Source organism: Strongylocentrotus purpuratus, unplaced genomic scaffold (assembly GCF_000002235.5).
Source record: "Strongylocentrotus purpuratus isolate Spur 01 unplaced genomic scaffold, Spur_5.0 spur5_scaffold_19, whole genome shotgun sequence".
NCBI classification, from domain to species: domain Eukaryota; kingdom Metazoa; phylum Echinodermata; class Echinoidea; order Camarodonta; family Strongylocentrotidae; genus Strongylocentrotus; species Strongylocentrotus purpuratus.
The window spans coordinates 21,480,998-21,505,054 of record NW_022145604.1 but is presented as its reverse complement, the minus strand read 5'-3'; the positions used below and the strand labels follow the sequence as shown (position 1 = coordinate 21,505,054).

Genomic DNA, 24,057 nt, shown 5'->3' with positions numbered 1-24,057 from the left:
ATGTTTAAAATGATGTCTTTTATTATGTTCATGTTTTACTGTGTTAATAAAATTGATAAAAAAAAACAAAAACATGGCACCGATTTAGATTACACACAGCAGAACTGTCCATTTATACAACTTCAAAGGTGCTTGCCTTATTAATAATATTAACCATAAGTAATTATCAAACTTCACACAAGGCTGGTTTTGCAAATAACGCAATTGCGTCAATTATGAACAAAAGTAAAATCCTAATGTGGAACAGGTTTTGGACATATTTCTGCTGTGTTTAGTCTAAATACATGATCCGCGTCCTCGCCGTGGTGCCGGTAACATATTGCTTTCACATCATTCTGCAAATGAATAAATTTGAATGTCGCGCTTTGTAGTTTTAACCCCCCCCCCCCTCCCTCCCCCATTGTACCCACCTTCTATTAAAAATATAATAATTAAAGCAGCACTTTTTGCGCTGCAATGATTTCAGAAAGCAATATGGCTAAAGGATCATGACACTGTGCACCCATTAGGGTTTACGGTGTATTACTGTAACAGTGTATTCGAACCATATATGTTTTAGCATTGTCTTTTCAAGGTGTTGTCAATTAGATCTGCTGAGATTTCTGAAAATGTATAGAGTAAACGTACTCATTAACTGCAATCATGGTTTATGCAACTGGAAGTTAATAGTAATAATAGTATGTCAGTTTAACTTTATATTGAGAAAAATATGATACATACAATGCCAACTCTTAGTATTTCACTACAATAAAAGACACCTTGTCAAAATGATCCAGTTAGAAGAAGACATATATCAAATAATATAATTTGTTTGTTTACATGGCTAGCACTGATACTTTCTTATAGAAATGTAAGACCTGCATTAACTATTTTAAGAAAGAAATGAGAGTCAATATGGGGCCTAACTTTTTGATCCTAGCAGAAAGAAAGAAAATGTGATAAAAGACAAAGCAGCAACAAAAAAGCCAAACACCCTATGCTACTTTCCCACTGTAATAAAAAGTATGTTTCCATTAGGGGACATGGATCTTACACTTACAGAAATCATGACAAGCTCATTATGTATCATTGGCCAGTGTTATAGGATCATGTTTGGTGAAACATCAATGAAAGAGTCACTTGAGGGCATTAAAAAACATGCTACAATTGGCAGGTCAACAGAAAAAGTGGGAATGTCAGAGGGTAGTCTTTAGGGAGAAAAACACAGAGCTGGCAAAGCAGAACTATGAACTAAAGAAGGCCAACAAAGAGTTGAAAGGGAGACTGAAAGAAATAACAGGGAATCTGACAGCATCTCAAAGAAGTTTCTCAAAAGCTAAAGCTCTTCCAGTTGGGAGAGAATGGTACCGGTAGTCCTCGTGGAGAAAAACACAGAGCTGGCAAAGCAGAACTATGAACTAAAAAGTGCCTGCTGAAAGGGAGACTGAAAGAAACGAAGGAGAATCTGACAGCATCTCAAAGAAGTTTCTCTAAAGCTACATGTATAAGCTCCTCCAGTTTGGGAAGGACAGCTCTGATACAGATGAACCAGACTACAACAAAAAAGCAAAACTGGCCAGTGTTACAGGATCATGTTTGGTGAAACATCAACGAAAGTGTCACTTGAGGACATCCAAAAACGCGCCTCTAGAATCCAAAGGGCAGCAGAAAAAGTGCAATGCCAAATGGCCGGCATTAGGGAGAAAAACACAGAGCTGGCAAAGCAAAACTATGAACTGAAGAAGGCCAACAAAGAGTTGAAAGGGAAACTAGAAGAAACAACAGAGAATCTGACAGCATCTCAAAAAAGTTTCTCTGAGCTCTTTGAGATGGGAGATGACTCTGATACAGAAGAACCAGACTCGAAAAAAGAAAGAAAACCAGATGAGAACTACAACCTGCAGGCAGGCAGCTCTCAGGAGTTGTAATATCATTTTGTATGTCCTGTAAGCATTACACATTCCTTTCTTTTGTAGATGCTACCAGTCCTTATTTAAAAATTCAAGTTGAAGAAGAATCCTTTCCAAAAGCTCCTTTCGATTGATTGATCAATCGACATGTTCATGTGATGACATGTTCATTTGCAAGTGGCAGGTAAACCAATGAACACTGACCTAAATTATTTATTATTCTACAGCTCATTTTGGATCATAACTGGATCATTTTGACAAGTGGTATAGTAGTTGATTTAAGGCTTTTATTTTATAATGACAAATTATGCAAATGTATGGTGGACTTAAGAAGAACAAGGGGGAAAATTGCAAAGAATGATATTTAAGTTTATATATTTTTTTTACGCCTTGAATAGGCCCCTTTCAATAGTTACATACGTGAAAATGGCACATACTAATATCGTATGATTGGATTATATGATCAAGGTTTTCTTTGTTAGCTCTAGACAATTTTAAGTTCACTCAATGTATACCATCTTCTATGTTCATGTATATCAATGTTGAAAATGATGTCTTTTATTATGTTCATGTTCTACTGTGCAAATAAAATTGATTTAAAAAAGGAAAGAAAAAAAAACATGGCACCGATTTAGATTACACACAGCAGAACTGTCCATTTATACAACTTCAAATGGTGCTTGCCTAATTAATAATATCAACCATAATTAATTATCGAACTTCACACAAGGCTGGTTTTAAAACTTACGCTATATGCGTCAATTATGAACAAAAGTAATATCCAAATGTGGAACAGGTTTTGAACATATTTCTGCTGTGTTTAGTCTAAATACATGATCCGCGTCCTCGCCGTGGTGCCGGTAACATATTGCTTTTAACATCATTCTGCAAATAAATGAAAAATAATTTTGCGCTTTTTGGTTTCGAACCCCCCCCCCCCCTTCCTCCCCCATTGTTCCCACCTGCTATTAAAAATATAATAATTAAAGCTGTTCTTTTTGCGCTGCAATGATATCAGAAAGCAATATGGCTAAAGGATCATGACACTGTGCACCCATTAGGGTCCACGGTGTGTTACTGTAACAGTGTATTTTAACCATGTTTTAGCATTGTCTTTTCAAGGTGTTGTCAATTAGATCTGCTGAGATTTCTGAAAATGTATAGAGTAAATGTACTTATTAACTGCAATCATGGTTTATGCAACTGGAAGTTAATAGTAATAATAATATGTCAGTTTAACTTTATATTGAGAAAATATGATGCGTACAATGCCAACTCTTAGTATTTTACTACAATAAAAGACACTGGCCTTGTCAAAATGATCCAGTTAGACGAAGAAAGTTAGTAAATAATATCATTTGTTTGTTTACATGGCTAGCACTGATACCTACTTGAAGAAATGTAAGACCTGCATTAACTATTTAAAGAAAGAAATGAGAGTCAATACGGGGCCTAACTTTTCGATCCTCGCAGAAAAAAAAGAAAAGGTGTTAAAGACAAAGGAACAACAAAAAGCCAAACACCCTTAGCTATTTTCCCACTGTAATAGAAAGTATGTTTCCATTAGGAAACATGGATCTTACACTTACATAAATCATGACAATCTCATTATGTATCATTGGCCAGTGTTACAGGATCATGTTTGGTGAAACATCCAAGGACATTCAAAAACGTGCCACAAAAATTGGGAAGTCAGCAGGGACAGCAATTGTCAGATGATGACATCACCAACATGACATGGGAAGACAAATGCAAGCTTCTTGGATCCAATCTAGTAACAGCAGCAAGGCATTTTGACCACAGACTACAATGTTTGTTCAGAGATGTTATTCTGTCTGAAGTGAATCCACTTGGTAAGGTAAAAAAAACTACATGTATCGCATTGAATTCCAACAGAGAGGTTCCCCTCATGCTCACTGTGTGCTGTGGGTAGATCAAGCACCACGACATGATGACACCGAGGAGATGTGACGGAGTTCGTTGATCAGTATGTCACCTGTGAACTACCTTCTTCTTCTTCTGATGAGCTGATGCATACTCTAGTGTCTACTCTGCAAAGGCACTCACACTCTGCATCATGCCGCAAAAACTGGGAAGAGCTGTAGATTTCATTACCCAAGGCCGATGGCTTCTAAGACAGTGGTGGCAGACACACCTTCTGATGAGGATCCAAAAGAGAAACAACGAATTGTCAAATCTTCAACAGAGATACTGAACAAAGTAAGAGATGCATTAGAAGGAGAATGCAGTGACAAAAGCACAGTGCAAGAATTCATCAGGTGAACATTTTCGAAATTGACTACAACAAAGCTCTTTGTGTCAGCTTGAAAGGAAAATCTATCGTGTACAGAAGACAACCTCAAGAAGTCAATATCAACTCATACAACCCAGTCGTCTCGAAAGCATGGCAGGCCAATATGGATCTTCAATTTGTCTGCAATCCATATGCCTGCATTCACTACATCATTTCCTATGTGACAAAGGATGAACGAGAAATGGAACAGGCGCTGAAAGAAGTTTATAAGCAAATCCTATAAGGACTCAGACATCAAGCACAGAATGAAAGAAGTAGCATCCTGTTGCCAGAGAAGTCAGCAAGTGCACAAGAAGCTGTTTACAGAGTGCTTGGTCTGCCATTTCATCGTTCCACTTTCCAGACAGTTTTCATCCAAACAGATCTTCCAAAAAACAGAGTTGTCTTCTTGAAAACCAAAAGTATTTTGGAGAATCTCGACAAAGAAAGTGAGGATGTGTATGCTCAAACCATGCCTCAAAAATACGCATATTGGCCATTGATTCTGGAGCAGATGACTCTTGCAGAATTTACTAGTTGGTATGTTTCTTTGTACAATACGGTACAGGAAGAACCACAAGAATCAGCAGAATTTCACCCTGCAGCAAAGGCAACACATTAAGTTACTGGATGGCAAGGGCTACATGATAAAACGCAAGAAACCATGCATTATCAGATACCACAATAGGATGAGCTAAAAACTGTCACCACATGCTAATGCTCTACCATCCATGGAGAAGAGAAGATCTTGATCTAAAGAATGGCCATGGGACGTATGCTGAGCATTATCACTCCATCTTCCAAGACATCTTGTCAAAGCGATTCAGTCTGGAGTTGTTCACTGAAATAATCGAGCATTCTATTGAAGAGCATGAACAATTAGGACCACCAGAACATGCCTGGGATACTCTCGATACAGCAGCCCAGCAGGAAAATGCAGAATCCCAGACAGATCCTCCTCAAGACCACCCCGATCATAGTTTCCTCCAACCAATTTCCGATCAGACAGTAACTGACGTTCAGGAGTCATGCCTTGGCACTACCATTCCACTAGCCATTGAACACAGGCCAAACTACCTTTCTGATGAAGAGTAAACTCTAAACACTGGGCAGTACAAAGTGTTCTCATACATCAATAACTGGTGTGTGGATTTGGTGAAAAGCTGCAAGCCCTATGTTAAACTACAGCAAGTGCAGCTCTGTATGTAACAGGAGGTGCAGGAACAGGCAAATCACATCTCATATCTACCATTTACCAGATGGCTATTCGTACGCTGAAACATGAAGGAAGTAATCCAGAAGCAGTGAGAGTGCTACTGACTGCACCAACTGGTACTGCAGCATTCAACATCCAAGCAAGCACCCTGAACTCAACATTTATCCTACCACTGGGCCAGACCAAAGTCTACAAAAAACTGAGTGATCAAAAGAGGAATACCCTACGCTTGACCTAAATTATTTCATGGCTCATTTCGAATCTTAACTGGATCATTTTGACAAGTGGTATATATATAGTAGTTGATTTAAGTATTTTATTTTTCAATGACAAATTATGCAAATGTATGGTTTACGAAATGCAAGAGCAAAAATTCCAAAGAATGATATGCAAGGTTATATATTTTTGTTACGCCTTGAATAGGCCTTTTGAATAGTAACATATGTGAAAATGGCACACACTAATATTGTATAATTGTATTATATGATCGTTGTTTACTTTGATAGCCCTAGACAATTAATTACACTCGACGTATACACATCTTCTATGTTCATGTATATCAATGTTGAAAATGATGTCTTTTATTATGTTCATGTTCTACTGTGTTAATAAAATTGATTTAAAAAAAAAAAAAAACATGGCACCGATTTAGATTACACACAGCAGAACTGTCCATTTATACAACTTCAAAGGGTGCTTGCCTTATTAATAATATTAACCATAAGTAATTATCAAAGTTCACACAAGGCTGATTTTGCAAAATCCGCTATATGCGTCAATTCCCATAGGAAAGAAATGAGCCTGCCGCATACTCCTGCGGCAGACTTGCCGCAGATCTGCAGCAGACCTGCCGCAGACAGTCATCTTTTTCACATGCAAATTAGTTTTGCCGCAGACTTGCCGCAGACTTGCTGCATACTCTTTCAGTATGATGAAGAGTCTGCGGCAGGTCTGCCGCAGACTTGCTGCAGTCTTGCCGCATACTCTTTCAGTATGATGAAGAGTCTGCGGCAGGTCTGCCGCAGACTTGCCGCATACTCTTTCAGTATGATGAAGAGTCTGCGGCAGGTCTGCCGCAGACTTGCCGCATACTCTTTCAGTATGATGAAGAGTCTGCGGCAGGTCTGCCGCAGACTTGCTGCAGACTTGTCGCATACTCTTTCAGTATCATGAAGAGTCTGCGGCAGGTCTGCAGCAAGTCTGCGGCAGACCTGCCGCAGACTCTTCGTCATGAATATTCATATCTCATATAGACCTGCTGCAGACCTGCCGCATACTCTTTCATATCCAGTACGTGGCAATAAAGTATGCATGTAGAAGAACCAGTGATAAACTGATTGATACTTCATAATCGATATTGGCAATATCGATATTATCAATTATGTAATACCAATATATATCAATATTACCAATTAGGTATATTCTATTCTCAATTGTATTAACTTCATCACATTGATCATTTGAAGTGTATTCAAGAGTAACATTTAAAGTGACACAGGCTCGTACACATATATATATACTAAATATGTATATTGTTTCTTGGTTAGTAATCATAGTTTCTTGGTTAGTAATCAATATATCTATTGCTTAAACGTGAATGTAATTGTAACATGATCAGACAAAATAATCTATTGGTTAATAATGGCAAAAGGAAAATAGAAATCACAAAAATGATGTGCATTGTCTTAATTTGCTTAACAAATCATGATAAATGTATTTTCTGTCACACGTGTAAAGTAATAATGAATATGCATGAGATGATTGGTTTCAGTTGGCCCTATTAGACTTTAATGGGATTTCCTGTGGCAGACCTGCCGCAGACTGTTCCTGTGGCGTACTGGTATGCGGCAAGTCTGGAGCAAAGTTTCGCCCTGCCGCAGATCTGCCGCAGACTGTTCCTGTGGCATACTAGTATGCGGCAAGTCTGGAGCAAAGTTTCATCCTGCCGCAGATCTGCCGTAGACTGTTCCTGTGGCATACTAGTATGCGGCAAGTCTGCAGCAAAATTTCATCCTGCCGCAGATCTGCCGCAGACTGTTCCTGTGGCATACTAGTATGCGGCAAGTCTGGAGCAAAGTTTCATCCTGCCGCAGATCTGCCGCAGACTGTTCCTGTGGCATACTAGTATGCGGCAAGTCTGCAGCAAAATTTCATCCTGCCGCAGATCTGCCGCAGACTGTTCCTGTGGCATACTGGTATGCGGCAAGTCTGCAGCACAATTTCTTTCTGCCGCATACTTCGGCATACTCTTTGCCGCAGACTAAAAGTCTGCGGCAAGTCTGCGGCAGATCTGCGGCAGGTCTGCGGCAGGTCTGCGGCATACTTTTCACTTTCCTATGGGTTATGAACAAAAGTAAAATCCTAATGTGGAACAGGTTTCGGACATATTTCTGCTGTGTTTAGTCTAAATACATGATCCGCGTCCTCGCCGTGGTGCCGGTAACATATTGCTTTCACATCATTCTGCACATAACAAAATTTGAATGTCGCGCTTTTAGGTTACAAATCAAAGTTGTACTTTTTGCGCTGCAATGATATCAGAAAGCAATATGGCTAAAGGATCATGACACTGTGCATCCATTAGGGTCCACGGTGTATTACTGTAACAGTGTACTCTAACCATGTTTTAGCATTGTCTTATCAAGGTGTTAATTGTCAATTAGATCTGCTGAGATTTCTGAAAATGTATAGAGTAAATATACTTATTAGGGTGCAAGGTGTATTAGTGTACTCTAACCATGTTTTAGCATTGTCTTATCAAGGTGTTGTCAATTAGATCTGCTGAGATTTCTGAAAATGTACTTATTAACTGCAATCATAGTGTCAAGTGCATGGTTTATGCAACTGGAAGTTAAAAGTAATAATAATATGTCAGTTTAACTTCATATTAAGAAAAATATGATACATACAATGCCAACTCTTAGTATTTTACTATAATAAAAGAAACCTTCGTTTATGTTCTTACTCACAAGCTAGACCGCTCTTGTTGCTATGGTATAGCCCGAACGAGCTAGACCGCTCCTGTTGCTGGGGTTGCAAAGGTCAGCAGGTCAAATGTTACGCACGATCTTTCGATTATCTATTCTTTATCATTTTCTCTTTCTGTCTTCCCTTTTTTCCCCTTCTTTCACTTCTTATGTTATTCTTCTTTTCTTTTTGTCATTTTTTAAATCTTTTGTCATGTTATTCTTTGTTTTCCTTCCATCATTCTCTTTTACTGTTTTTCTTATGCTATTCTTTGTTTTTTCATCTTTCATCTTCTTTTCTATCTTTTAAATTTTGATTAATTATCATTTTCTCTCTGTCTTTCCCTATGTTAGTCTTTGTTTTTTCTTCTTTCACCTTTTATGTTATTTTTCTTTTAACAAGGATCGGTCTAACTGCGAAAAACAAAGAACAACTTTAAAAAAACAGAAAAAGAATTGATAGAAGGAAAACAAAAAATAACATGACGAATGATAGAAAGAAAAAAAATGAGTCTAGGAAGTGAGTGAGAACGGGGTCTAATATTGAGAAAAATATAATACGTACAATGCCAACTCTTAGTATTTCAATATGATAAAAGACACCTTGTCAAAATGATCCAGTTAGAAGTAGACAGTTAGTAGAGAATATAATTTATTTGTTCACATGGGTAGCCCTGATTCCTTCTTGAAGAAATGCAGGAGCTGCAATAACTACTTAAAGAAAGAAATGAGAGTCGATATGGGGCCTAACTTTTCGATCCTAGCAGAAAGAAAGAAATGGTGATGAATTAAAAGACAAAGCAAAACTCCTAGAGAAGCCAAGAAAGAAAGAAAGCGTATAGCATCACTTCGCAATAACCAATCAAAGGAAGTAAAACAACAGAATGATGAAAATGATGAAAATGAGGGAAGGAAAAAACTACTTCACCAAAGATCTTTACCAGATGAGGTAAAAGAAGTGCAAATTGAGGCAGATAGACTAAGAAAACAATCTGTTCGACAAAGGACAACTCGTCATGAGAAACGAACACTTCAAGTAAATGACAATATTCGAAAGAAACAAGCACGTCATCCCTCAACAATAGAGAAAATAGTCTCCACTTTTCTGATTCACAAGAATGAAGCTCCAGTGTATGTGTGTACAAGCTGCCATAGACAAATGTACAGGCAATCAGTCTTCAGTTTCCGACAAAGTTCATACAAGGCTAGTATTAACTTCCTGGAAAAATGCACAACTAAGTACACAAGTTTCGCTGGACTTGAATGGATATGCAAGACTTGTAATAACTACTTAAAGAAAGAGAAGGTACCTCCACAATGTGTGTCCAATAAACTTGAAGTGGCTGATGTACCAGATGAACTAAAAGATCTTACAGAGCTTGAGGCAAGACTCCTAGCTCAACAATCTCCATTCATGAAGATACTGGCACTTCCGAGAGGAAAACAAGCCGGAATAAAGGGTGCTGTTGTAAATGTCCCTGTGATTGCAGAAAAGGTCTGTAAAAGTCTCCCTCGGACTCCTTCACAGGCTGGTATCATTCCACTCAAGTTGAAACGAAAAATCCAGTACAAGAGTCATGTGGCTTACCAGAACATTCGTCCAGGAATGGTTCAAGCTGCTCTTGGAAAATTAAAAACAATCAACAAATTCTACTTAGCAACAGTGGAAAATAGTGAATGGGAGGAACAATGTCTAAATGAAGATCCTGAGATATGGAAGGAACTTACAGAAGCAGTGACGGACAAGAACATTGGTGATACAGAAATCAGAGATCTTGACGAGGGAAGGTCAAGACCAGCAGGAGAAAATGATGACAAAAATCAAAATGAAGAAATAGACATGGACGAGGAGGAAACTGATCCCAGAGATCGTCTGCGAGGGATCAAATATGACACCTGTGTGCAACCCACTGATCCTACAATGAGCTCAGACAGCATCTACAGCATCGCACCTGGAGAGGGGAGAAAACCAATATCTATCATGATGGATGAACACTGCGAGGAGCAAGCATTTCCTACGTTATTTCCAACTGGACAGTTGGGTTCCAAGTAAACAGATGCACTAAACTATCTGCCAAAAAGTATTTCAATGCAAGACTTTTGAACAAGGATTCAAGATTTGCTAGAAATGTAGAATATCTCTTCTTCGCACAGTTCATCACAGAGTACAAACAAGTAATGGACACCATTTCTGTTGCTCTACGCAAGGCAAGAATCAACACAGATGATGGAGAAAGGGTAACAGCTGGACTAATTAAAGATCCTCAAAGACTGAATAGATACTGGCTGGAGTGAAACAGCTAGGACTTTTCACCTGGTTCCTGACCCTTTCTGCAGCAGACCTCAGATGGACAGACACACTCCAAGTCATTGCTCTTCAGCAGGGACAGCAATTGCTACTCTGCAAAGGCACTCACACTCTGCATCATGCCGCAAAACTGGGAAGAGCTGTAGATTTCATTACCCAAGGCCCATGGCTTCTAAGACAGTGGTGGCAGACACACCTTCTGATGAGGATCCAAAAGAGAAACAAAGAATTGTCAGAGATACTGAACAAAGTAGGAGATGCGTTAGAAGGAGAGTGCAGTGGCAAAAGCACAGTGCAAAAACTACTTCATCAGGTGAACATTTCCGAAATTGACTTCAACAAAGCTCTTACTGTCAACTTGAAAGGAAAATCCATCGTGTACAGAAGACAACCTCAAGAAGTCAATATCAACTCATTACAACCCAGTATTCTTGAAAACATGGCAGGCCAATATGGATCTTCAATCTGTCTGCGATCCATATGCCTGCATTCACTACATCATTTCCTATGTGACAAAGGATGAACGAGAAATATGGGACAGGCGGTGAAAGAAGTAAGCAAATCCTATAAGGACTCAGACATTAAGCACAGAATGAAAGAAGTAGCATCCTGTTTTCTTAATGCCAGAGAAGTCAGTGCACAAGAAGCTGTTTACAGAGTGCTTGGTCTGCCACTTCATTGTTCCACTTTCCAGACAGTTTTCATCCAAACAGATCTTCCAGAAAACAGAGTTGTCTTCTTGAAACCCAAAAGTATTTTGGAGAATCTCGACGAAGAAAGTGAGGATGTGTATGCCCAAACCATGCCTCAAAAATATGCACATCGGCCATTGATTCTGGAGCAGATGACTTTTGGGATAGAATGGCTCCGATACAGATGAACAAGACTAAAAAATATAAAAAGAAAACCAGATGAGAACTCCAACCCGCAGGCAGCTCTCAGGAGTTGTAATGTCATTTTGTATGTCCTGTAAGCATTACACATTCCTTTGTTTTGTATAAGATGCTACCAGTCCTTATTTAAAAATACAGGTTGAAGAAGAATCCTTCCCAAAAGCTCCTTTCGATTGATTGCTCATTTATATTTATGTGATCACATGTTCATTTGCCAGTGGCAGGAAAACCAATGAGCACTGACCTAAATTAATTAATTATTTCATGGCTCATTTTGGATCATAACTGGATCATTTTGACAAGTGGTATAGTAGTTGATTTTATAAGTATTATATTTATCAATGACAAATTATGCAAATGTATGGCTTATGAAGAGCAAGAACAAAAATTCCAAAATATGATATTCAAGGTTATATATTTTTTAAAGCCTTGATTAGGCCCTTTCAATAGTAACACACATGAAAATGGCACATACTAATATCATATAATTGCATTATATGATCGTTGTATACTTTGTTCACTCTAGACAATTAACTACACACTATGTATATCAATCTTCTATGTTCATGTACATCAATCTTCTATGATCATGTATATCAATGTTTAAAATTATGTCTTTTATTATGTTCATGTTTTACAATGTTAATAAACAACATCAAAAAAAAAAAAAAAAAAAATGGCACCGATTTAGATTAAACACAGCAGAACCGTCCATTAATACAACTTGACAGGGTGCTTGCTTGATAACTCGTATTAACCATGAGTAATGAACTTTACACAAGGCTTGTTTGCAAAATGCTCTATGTGCGTCATATACAGGCGCGTAGCCAGAGTTTGATGCTTGCACATACATGTAATCGATCGAGGTCAAAAAAAGGGGTCTACAAAATTTCAACCGATCCTGGAAAAACGTGCCCCCCCGTGCCCCCCGTGGCTACGCGCCTGGTCATATAATTATAAACAAAAGTCAAATCCATTGTGGAACAGGTTTTGGACATATTTCTGCTGTGTTTAGTCTAAATACATGATCCGCGTCCTCGCCGTGGTGCCGGTAACATATTGCTGTCATAAATGATGAAGTGTCATTTGTTGACTCTAGATAAAACACAAAAATTGAAGGGAAAAAAAAGAAAACATTAACAAAAAAAACAAAAAAATTCAGATCAAGGGTTTAAAATAAGTTTCAAATCATGGACATTATCGAAGTGTTTCCTTTAATCTCTTATTAAAAATGAAATCGTTATGACAGCAATATGGCTAAAGGATCATTTTTTGGGGTGAATTCTAGACAATGTGGAATGGATTTACACTGATGCAAAATGCAACAAAACACATGCAAAAAAGTGATATTTATCCCAACCACATAGTCCTGAATTCACTTCAACTCTCTCTCTTAATACAAGTTGCATACAAATATAGCCCTTGTATTGAGAGAGTGAAAACACTATTGAATATGATATATTTCAAATGTGGTGATGTTTTTTTATATTTATCATGCAGGACCACTGAGAAGAATCCATGAAAGGTCTATCATCAGTGGCATGACTTGTGGAAACCACCAGTTGAAATATCAAGCAACATGACATTTAGGTAAATGTTTACAGTGAACCTATTTTAATTATTGGATAACTTTTGTAATTATTTGTACATGACAAAGAACCAGATGAGAAATTTTGTGGTTAAGTGAGGAGTTTGCTCATTACTCCACTATATTCTTGTGTCTAACTAATGTTCTTCCATCGCTGGATTGTATATAGTGTAGTATGTTGTCATTATGCATGAAACTGTACATTTAAGCATAGGATTCAGTTAAGAAATGGGCAATCTAGCTCCAAAATACCCATATAGAGCCCCTCTAAATTGGCATAATAGTCAATGTAGAACAAATTTAATTGAATTAAATTTGCTTCCCTGATAAGATTGCAATCTTGTTCATTATAACATGAATGATATCAATTATGATCTCCTAAGTGACTTATTAGGATTAGGAGTGTCGTGGTCGAGTGGTTTAAGGCGCTTGACTGAAGATGCGAAGGTCGAGGGTTTGAATCGAGACATGGCACTAATATTCTTTGGCAAGATATTTACCTAAACTTGTAACTCTCCACCCAGGTGTTAAATGGGTACCCGGTAGGATGCAAAAGTTCATGTGGTTGGATGAGCAAGTGTGCGCTTGTAAAATGGCGACTGGCTGGAATACTCCCCAGGGAGTGGAAAATGTGCATACATTGTGTGCGGGTAAGCCTGAATCCGATGACCGGGGTAATAATATATCTGTAAAGCACTTAGGCACATTGTTGGATCAATGTATTGGGCGCTATATAAAAAACAGAATATTAAATTATATTATTTTATCTACTTTTTTTTCCCAGAATCCACAATGAAAGTCAAGAAACAGAGTGCAAAGCAGCGTGCTGCACTAATAAGACAACGGATGCAAAGTTCAAGGATTGTAGGAGGTTCATCAAAGACTCTTGTCACCAAAGCAGACTACCACCAAGGACATATCATTTTTGGAGTTGCAGCAGGGCGACAATGTACATGCAATGTACTTCAATTTCTAGTGACTGCTCAAGACACTAATCCAACAACTTGGAGTAAAAGTGATGTGAACTGTATTCTTCATAGGGGTGCAAATACTTACCAAAATGAAATTATGAAAAGGAAATCAAGTGAAATCTACTTCATGATCAACGAGCTACCAGAATATGTTAGACTTCACAATGTTACTTACAAAGTAAGAATAGCAGATCCACTCGCTGGAAATTTAGTTCACACAGAGTCATTTCCAGATAATGGACAATACTGTCTCTCTGATGCAATACTACAAGGTTCTGTGAAACATCCATGTCTGTTCATCACCATTGGCTCAAAGACACCATGTTCTACAATCGGACTACTACATGCTGGAGAGAAATACTTCTTCTTTGACAGCCACAGCAGAGATGATGAAGGGTTAAGACATTCAAATGGCTCTGCAGTTGTCCTTTCATTTTCAAGAATTGAGGAAGTGGTGAGACACACACATGAGTTGGCAGCAAGTATTGGTCTAGCACAGGATATGTTTGAAGTGACTCCAGCGATTGTATCTTCATGTTTGCCATCAAAGCCCTCATGTTCAAAGAACACCCTGTTCGACTATTTTTGTGATCAATCAAACAAACAGGAAACCTTCAAATCACAAGAAGAAAAAAAAACAGTCCAGCAAAAGCAAACACAATCTACCAAAAAGGGTCCCTTGAAGACAGCAAAGAAGAAGAAAATCAAGACTAAGGAAAAGGAAAAGCTACGAAAGGCTTTCTATCGCATAAAGCTATCTGAGGAAGCAAAAACAATGACAAAAGGTAAAGAAAGAGGGCGAATGCTGACTTTGAGATCAAGGAAAACTGCTGTTCAAAAACAAGAAGAAACTGAGAAAGAAAGGAAACGGATAGCATCTCTACGCAACAAAATAAGAACGGAAAGTCCTGCTGGGGTAAAGGAAAGAAAAGCTGAGAAAGAAAGGAAACAGAAGGCATCTCTACGCAAAAAACTAATAATGGAAACTCCTGCTGGGGTAAAGGAAAGAGAGGCTGAGAAAGAAAGGAAACGGATAGCAGCTCTACGCAAGAAAAAAAGAACGAAAACTCCTGCTGGGGTAAAGGAAAGAGAAGCTGAGAAAGAAAGGAAACGGATAGCATCTCTACGCAACAAAATAAGAACGGAAAGTCCTGCTGGGGTAAAGGAAAGAAAAGCTGAGAAAGAAAGGAAACAGAAGGCATCTCTACGCAAAAAACTAATAATGGAAACTCCTGCTGGGGTAAAGGAAAGAGAGGCAGAGAAAGAAAGGAAACGGATAGCATCTCTACGCAAGAAAATGAGAACGAAAACTCCTGCCGGGGTAAAGGAAAGAGAGGCTGAGAAAGAAAGGAAACGGAAAGCATCTCTACGCAACAAAAAAAGGATGGAAACTCCTGCCGGGGTAAAGGAAATGGTAGCTGAGAAAGAAAGGAAACGGAAAGCATCTCTACGCAACAAAAAAAGGATGGAAACTCCTGCCGGGGTAAAGGAAATGGAAGCTGAGAGAGAAAGGAAACGGAAGGCATCTCTACGCAAAAAACTAATAATGGAAACTCCTGCCGGGGTAAAGGAAATGGAAGCTGAGAAAGAAAGGAAACGGAAAGCATCTCTACGCAACAAAAAAAGGATGGAAACTCCTGCCGGGGTAAAGGAAATGGAAGCTGAGAAAGAAAGGAAACGGAAAGCATCTCTACGCAACAAAAAAAGGATGGAAACTCCTGCCGGGGTAAAGGAAATGGAAGCTGAGAGAGAAAGGAAACGGAAGGCATCTCTACGCAAAAAACTAATAATGGAAACTCCTGCCGGGGTAAAGGAAATGGAAGCTGAGAAAGAAAGGAAACGGAAAGCATCTCTACGCAACAAAAAAAGGATGGAAACTCCTGCCGGGGTAAAGGAAATGGAAGCTGAGAAAGAAAGGAAACGGAAAGCATCTCTACGCAATAACCAATCAAATGAAGTAAAACAACAGAATGATGAAAAAGAGAGGAGGAAAAAACTTCTTCACCGAAGATCTTTGCCGGATGAGGTGAAAGAAGTGCAAATTGAGGCAGATAGACTAAGAAAACAATCTGTTCGAAAAAGGACAACTCGTCATGAGAAACGAACACTTCAAGTAAATGACAATATTCGAAAGAAACAAGCACGTCATCCCTCAACAATAGAGAAAATAGTCTCCACTTTTCTGATGCACAAGAATGAAGCTCCAGTGTATGTGTGTACAAGCTGCCATAGACAAATGTACAGGCAATCAGTCTTCAGTTTCCGACAAAGTTCATACAAGGCTAGTATTAACTTCCTGGAAAAATGCACAACTAAGTACACAAGTTTCGCTGGACTTGAATGGATATGCAAGACTTGTAATAACTACTTAAAGAAAGAGAAGGTACCTCCACAGTGTGTGTCCAATAAACTTGAAGTGGCTGATGTACCAGATGAACTAAAAGATCTCACAGAGCTTGAGGCAAGACTCCTAGCTCAACGATATCCATTCATGAAGATACTGGCACTTCCGAGAGGAAAACAAGCCGGAATAAAGGGTGCTGTTGTAAATGTCCCTGTGATTGCAGAAAAGGTCTGTAAAAGTCTCCCTCGGACTCCTTCACAGGCTGGTATCATTCCACTCAAGTTGAAACGAAAAATCCAGTACAAGAGTCATGTGGCTTACCAGAACATTCGTCCAGGAATGGTTCAAGCTGCTCTTGGAAAATTAAAAACAATCAACAAATTCTACTTAGCAACAGTGGAAAATAGTGAATGGGAGGAACAATGTCTAAATGAAGATCCTGAGATATGGAAGGAACTTACAGAAGCAGTGACGGACAAGAACATTGGTGATACAGAAATCAGAGATCTTGACGAGGGAAGGTCAAGACCAGCAGGAGAAAATGATGACAAAAATCAAAATGAAGAAATAGACATGGACGAGGAGGAAACTGATCCCAGAGATCGTCTGCGAGGGATCAAATATGACACCTGTGTGCAACCCACTGATCCTACAATGAGCTCAGACAGCATCTACAGCATCGCACCTGGAGAGGGGAGAAAACCAATATCTATCATGATGGATGAACACTGCGAGGAGCAAGCATTTCCTACATTATTTCCAACTGGACAGTTTGGGTTTCAAGTCAACAGATGCACTAAACTATCTGCCAAAAAGTATTTCAACGCAAGACTTTTGAACAAGGATTCAAGATTCGCTAGAAATGTAGAATATCTCTTCTTCGCACAGTTCATCACAGAGTACAAACAAGTAATGGACAACATTTCTGTTGCTCTACGCAAGGCAAGAATCAACACAGATGATGGAGAAAGGGTAACAGCTGGACTAATTAAAGATCCTCAAAGACTGAATAGAATCATCTTCAATGATAAGGCCTACAACATGCTGCAAACTGTCCGAGGCTCACCTCCATACTGGCAAAGTGTCATGTTCAAGATACTGGCTGGAGTGAAACAGCTAGGACTTTTCACTTGGTTCCTTACCCTTTCTGCAGCAGACCTCAGATGGACAGACACACTCCAAGCCATTGCTCTTCAGCAGGGACAGCGATTGTCAGATGATGATATCACCAACATGTCATGGGAAGACAAATGCAAGCTTCTTGGATCCAATCCAGTAACAGCAGCAAGGCATTTTGACCACAGACTACAATGTTTGTTCAGAGATGTTATTCTGTCTGACGTGAATCCACTTGGCAAGGTGAAAAACTACATGTATCGCATTGAATTCCAACAGAGAGGTTCCCCTCATGCTCACTGTGTGCTGTGGATAGATCAAGCACCACGACATGATGACACCGAGGAGAATGTGACAGAGTTCATTGATCAGTATGTCACCTGTGAACTTCCTTCTGATGATGATGATGAGCTGATGCATACTCTAGTTTCTACTCTGCAAAGGCACTCACACTCTGCATCATGCCGCAAAACTGGGAAGAGCTGTAGATTTCATTACCCAAGGCCCATGGCTTCTAAGACAGTGGTGGCAGACACACCTTCTGATGAGGATCCAAAAGAGAAACAAAGAATTGTCAAATCTTCAACAGAGATACTGAACAAAGTAAAAGATGCGTTAGAAGGAGAATGCAGTGACAAAAGCACAGTGCAAGAATTACTTCATCAGGTGAACATTTCCGAAATTGACTACAACAAAGCTCTTGGTGTCAACTTGAAAGGAAAATCCATCGTATACAGAAGACAACCTCATGAAGTCAATATCAATTCATACAACCCAGTCGTCTTGAAAGCATGGCAGGCCAATATGGATCTTCAATTTGTCTGCAATCCATATGCCTGCATTCACTACATCATTTCCTATGTGACAAAGGATGAACGAGAAATGGGACAGGCGCTGAAAGAAGTAAGCAAATCCTATAAGGACTCAGACATCAAGCACAGAATGAAGGAAGTAGCATCCTGTTTTCTTAATGCCAGAGAAGTCAGTGCACAAGAAGCTGTTTACAGAGTGCTTGGTCTGCCACTTCATCGTTCCACTTTCCAGACAGTTTTCATCCAAACAGATCTTCCAGAAAACAGAGTTGTCTTCTTGAAACCCAAAAGTATTTTAGAGAATCTCGATGAAGAAAGTGAGGATGTGTATGCCCAAACCATGCCTCAAAAATATGCACATCGGCCATTGATTCTGGAGCAGATGACTCTTGCAGAATTTGTCAGTTGGTATGTTTCTTCGTACAATACGGTACAGGAAGAACCACAAGAATCAGCAGAATTTCACCCTGATCTTCTTGAATCGAGTGCAGCAAAGGCAACACCTATCAAGTTAATGGATGGCAAGGGCTACATGATAAAACGCAAGAAGCCACGCATTATCAGATACCACAAGTTCAATGAAACACAAGAGGAAGAAAAATACTGTCACCACATGCTAATGCTCTACCATCCATGGAGAAGAGAAGAATTTGATCTAAAGAATGGCCATGGGACGTATGCTGAGCATTATCACTCCATCTCCCAAGACATCTTGTCAAAGCAATCCAGTCTGGAGTCGTTCACTGAAATAATCGAGCATGCTATTGAAGAGCATGAACAATTAGGACCACCAGAACATGCCTGGGATACTCTCGATACAGCAGCCCAGCAGGAAAATGCAGAATCCCAGACAGATCCTCCTCAAGACCACCCCGATCATAGTTTTCTCCAACCAAGTTCCGATCAGACAGTTACTGACGTTCAGGAGTCATGTATTGGTACTACCATTCCACTAGCCATTGAACACAGGCCGAACTACCTTTCTGATGAACAATACAGGAACAGTGTACTAACTCTAAACACTGGGCAGTACAAAGTGTTTTCATACATCAATAACTGGTGTGTGGATTTGGTGAAAAGCCGCAAGACACACGTTGATCTACAGCCAGTGCAGCTTTGTGTAACAGGAGGTGCAGGAACAGGCAAATCACATCTCATATCTACCATTTACCAGATGGCTATTCGTACGTTGAAACATGAAGGAAGTAATCCAGAAGCAGTGAGAGTGCTACTGACTGCACCAACTGGTACTGCAGCATTCAACATCCAAGCAAGCACCCTGCACTCAACATTTCTCCTACCACTGGGTCAGACCAAAGTCTACAAAAAACTGAGTGATCAAAAGAGGAATACCCTACGCTGCAAACTTGCTGATTTGGATATCTTAATCATAGATGAGGTATCCATGGTAGGTTGCGATCTTCTTATGACTGTGGACCAGCGCCTTCGAGAAATTAAAGGCGTCAACAAAATCTTTGGTGGCATATCCGTTCTGGCATTTGGAGATCTATACCAGCTTGCACCAGTTTGTCAGAAATTTGTGTTTGAAGATGCTGCAGATTTATTTGCAAGATTGGCTGGCTCCCTTTGGCAAGACAACTTCCAGTTTGCTGAGCTGGATGAAATCATGAGGCAAAAAGATGACAGAGCCTTTGCAGAACTTCTGAACAGAATCAGAGTAGGAGAGCAAACACAGGAAGACATGACTACCCTAGAACAATGCATCATATCACCGAGCGATGACAACTATCCTTCAGATGCACTGCATGTATTTGCTACAAATGCAAGAGTCAATGAATACAACACAGAGAAACTAAGCAAGGTAGAAGGTCCAATCAGAAGATGTATAGCGGTAGACAAAAAGCCTAGTTGTCTGAAGAGTCATGTCACAAGTACAGATGCTAGATTCACAGGTGGATTGCCACATGTCTTGGAATTAAAAGTTGGTTCTAGAGTGATGCTCACCAGAAATATGGATGTCACAGACGGACTTGTTAATGGTGCACTTGGGACAGTTGTCGATTTTGTTGAATGCAATCCACCAGCAAGCAATCCAAAGGCAGTCCTGATCCAGTTTGATAACCCTACAGTTGGTTCAGCATTGCGATTGTCAATTCACTATGGCACATCACAACACACTACAGCAGTACCAATCCAGCGAATTGATGTTAAGTTCTCAATCTCTGCAAAGAAACAAGGCTTGGAAGTAACAAGGTGCCAGTTCCCCCTGCGACTCTGTTGGGCAACTACCATTCACAAAGTCCAAGGACTCACGGTAGCAGATATAGTTGTTTCAATGAAGAGCAGATTCGCAGATGGTCAATGTTATGTGGCTCTAAGCAGAGTCCCAAAACGCTCAGGTCTCCATCTCTTGGATCTGCATGAAAGCAAAATCAGAGCAAGTACTGCAGTGAAGGCTGAAATGGAACGAATGCGCACAGATATGCTGTTACAAACAACATATGATGACATCTCTGCAGCACTCACAGACAAGAGCCAACCTGTGCTAATAGCAGTTCAAAACGTCAGGTCACTACCTGCCCATCATGAAGACTTGAAAAAGATGCCTGGCTTTGAAAACTGCATTGCAATTTCTATCTCAGAAACATGGCTAACTTCAAAACACAGACAAAGCAACTTTCATCTTCAAAACTTTGATCAGCTGAGGAAAGACAGATTTTCATCAAATCCTGGAGGAGGGCTGTGTATGTTCATCAGATCATCTTCAACATACAATCTGCATGCGATGGAATGTTACATGCCTCAACTGGAGATCCAAAGTGCAATCATCAAGCCCCTGACCCACCCTCCATTTCTCTTGGTGAATGTCTACAGAAATCCCAAGTCAAGTATGAATCAATTCACAAAAGCCTTCTGTCATCTCTTGGAATTAGCTAATGCAACCCACCTGCCAGCATTTATAGTTGGTGATTTCAACATCAATCTCCTCACATCCAAGCACAGCCACGCAGTACAACGGCAAATGCAATGTTGCAGTTTCCACCAGGATGTCAAGAAACCAACTCACATCAGTGGCTCACTACTGGACCATGTCTACTCCAATACCCCTACCAACATCTGGCAGAGTGCAACACATTACAGTGATCATGATGTTATCTGGATTCTTGCCAGTTTTTGAACAAATGGTAAATCTATCTATGATCTCTTTAAAATGTATGTTATGCAAATATATTTAATATTCACTTAAACAATACAACTGGGTCTGTTACATAAAACTTACCATTGATGGTAACTTTGCGGTCAATGGCAATTACCATGGTAACAACTAGGGCTTAACAGCCTATCAAAATCAAGGTTTTCAAACCCAGGTCTGTTACTAATAGACAAAGATTTTAGCTATTATTTCTTGAGATATTAAGAAAAAGACCATATAAACAATTCAATTCGTCTGATTAAAAAAATATTCTCATTTTAATAAGTTTTTGGTGCAAAAAAATGTAAGCTCATTTTATAGCTCACCTTTCTCCTCAACAAATTCCAACACATTCCATGTTATACAAATATGTCTTGATTTATTGTGAAAGTAGACAATTTACAGAATTATTAATGTGACCATTGACCTTATTTCCAGCCTTTACAGTTAGCGATCTCCAATCAGCCTCTTCACTCAAAGCATAGCCATGCCGTACAATAGAAGATGCAACGGAGCAGTTTCCACCAGGATGTCAACTAGGAACCAACACACATTAGATGCTCACTACTGGACCATGTGTACTCAAACAAATTACAGTGATGTCATCTGGATTTGTGCCAGTTTCTGAAGTCAAATTGGTAAGTCTATAACCCTCTCAGTGCCAAATTCCCCATTACATAAAGAAGGTCTGTGTGGTAAGAGGTCTGGATGTCTATACCTAATGGTAGAAGCAAAACAGAATATCTATATGTATCAATTAAAAGAGTGATCTCTCCTCTATAATGGCACATACCATACCCAAGGTACATACTTTTACCTCGGGGTTATGTGTGCATGTCAATACAAGTTCTATGAGGGCTCTCCGGTTAAGATTTTAAAGAGTAAAAACATTTGTATGAGGTGCCTCTGATGACACAAATGAAACATTATGATTCAATATTAGAACAAAAACATGTCAGCCAGCACTTAAAGGGCAAGTCCACTTTAAAATAACTTGCTTTCAATAGAAGCAGAAAAATCAGACAATTAAAAACCAATTTAAAAAAAAGATTGAGCAAAATCAAATAACTAATATTAAAGTTATGAATATTTAATGACATAAAAAACTTTAAAAATCACAAGACAAATTGGCAACTCACTCATGAGTCGTTGATGTTATTGTCTCACTATCCACCAAGTGTGTTCTTTATATTGTTAATATAAATTTCCAATTTCCCCCCTAAAAATCTAATTTCCTCACACCAGCATACAAGTTATATTGATAGTAATATGCTTTTGTATGGACGCACTAATATAGACTAATTTTTTCAGTTAAATCATGAAAAATGTGAATTTTGATAATCTATTAATGTAAAAATCAATGATTATGAATACCGGTATACCATATTCAGAAAATAGTAACAGTTCTTCAAAGTTCATAACAGTTTTTGTCAAATGTCATGTACGCTATATGATACAAATCATATAACCTGGGAGAGGCATAGGGAAATCAAGCTTTTTTTAAAAGGAAATTAATGGGATAAAGATATATAAAGCATTTGATAAATAGTGAGGGAATGACGTCACAAACTGATAACCAAATTGGCAATTTGTGTAGTGACTTTCTAAGTTCCATAGTTTTTCATACTTCATTGCAAAAATGTCATAACTTCCTAATTAGTTATTCGATTTTACTCTATTTTTGCTCTGTTATATCTTTTGTTTTTTCTGCATCTATTAAAAGCAAATTATTTTCATCAATCGGTTCTTTAACGTGATCACAAGCTATTTTTGCAAACATAATAAGCCCTGTGAACTTTGACCTCGTGACCCCAAAATCAAATCAGTTCATGACATTGGCTCTGCAAGCTACATACATGATTAAAGTTTGGGGGTAATCGATCAATTGGTTCTTGAGATAATGCGATCACAAGCTTTTTTTGCATACATAATAAGCCCTGTGAACTTCGACCTTTGACCTCGTGACCCCAAACTCTAATCAGTTCATTGGCTTTGCAAGATATATACATGACTTAGGTGTGGCGGTAATTGATCGATTGGTTCTTGAGATTATGCGATCACGAGCTATTTTTGCATACATAATAAGCCCTGTGAACTCTGACCTTTGACCTTGTGACCCCAAAATCTAATCAGTTCATTGGCTCTGCAAGATACATACATGACTTAAGTTTGGCGGTAATCCATCAATAAGTTCTTGAGATAATGCGATCACAAACTATTTTTGCATACATAATAAGCCCTGTGAACTTTGACCTTTGACCTCGTGACCCCAAAATCTAATCAGTTCATTGTCTCTGCAAGATACATACATGACCTAAGTTTGGCGGCAATCCATCAATCACTTCTTGAGATAATGCGATCACGAACTATTTTTGCATACATAATAAGTCCTGTGAACTTTGACCTTTGACCTCGTGACCCCAAAATCTAATCAGTTCATTGGCTTTGCAAGATACATACATGACCCAAGTTTGGCGGTAATCCATCAATTGGTTCTTGAGATAATG

General features: G+C 39.0%; 1 protein-coding gene across 1 annotated transcript; it reads left to right on the top strand.

The window, feature by feature from the left end:
• Positions 1 to 15,103: 15,103 nt before the first annotated feature.
• On the top strand, positions 15,104 to 21,535 carry LOC115925842. Its single transcript, XM_030989843.1, has 2 exons — positions 15,104 to 15,283; positions 16,499 to 21,535. Exons 1-2 carry the CDS (start codon positions 15,104 to 15,106, stop codon positions 21,533 to 21,535), a joined length of 5,217 nt encoding a protein of 1,738 aa, XP_030845703.1.
• Positions 21,536 to 24,057: the final 2,522 nt, after the last annotated feature.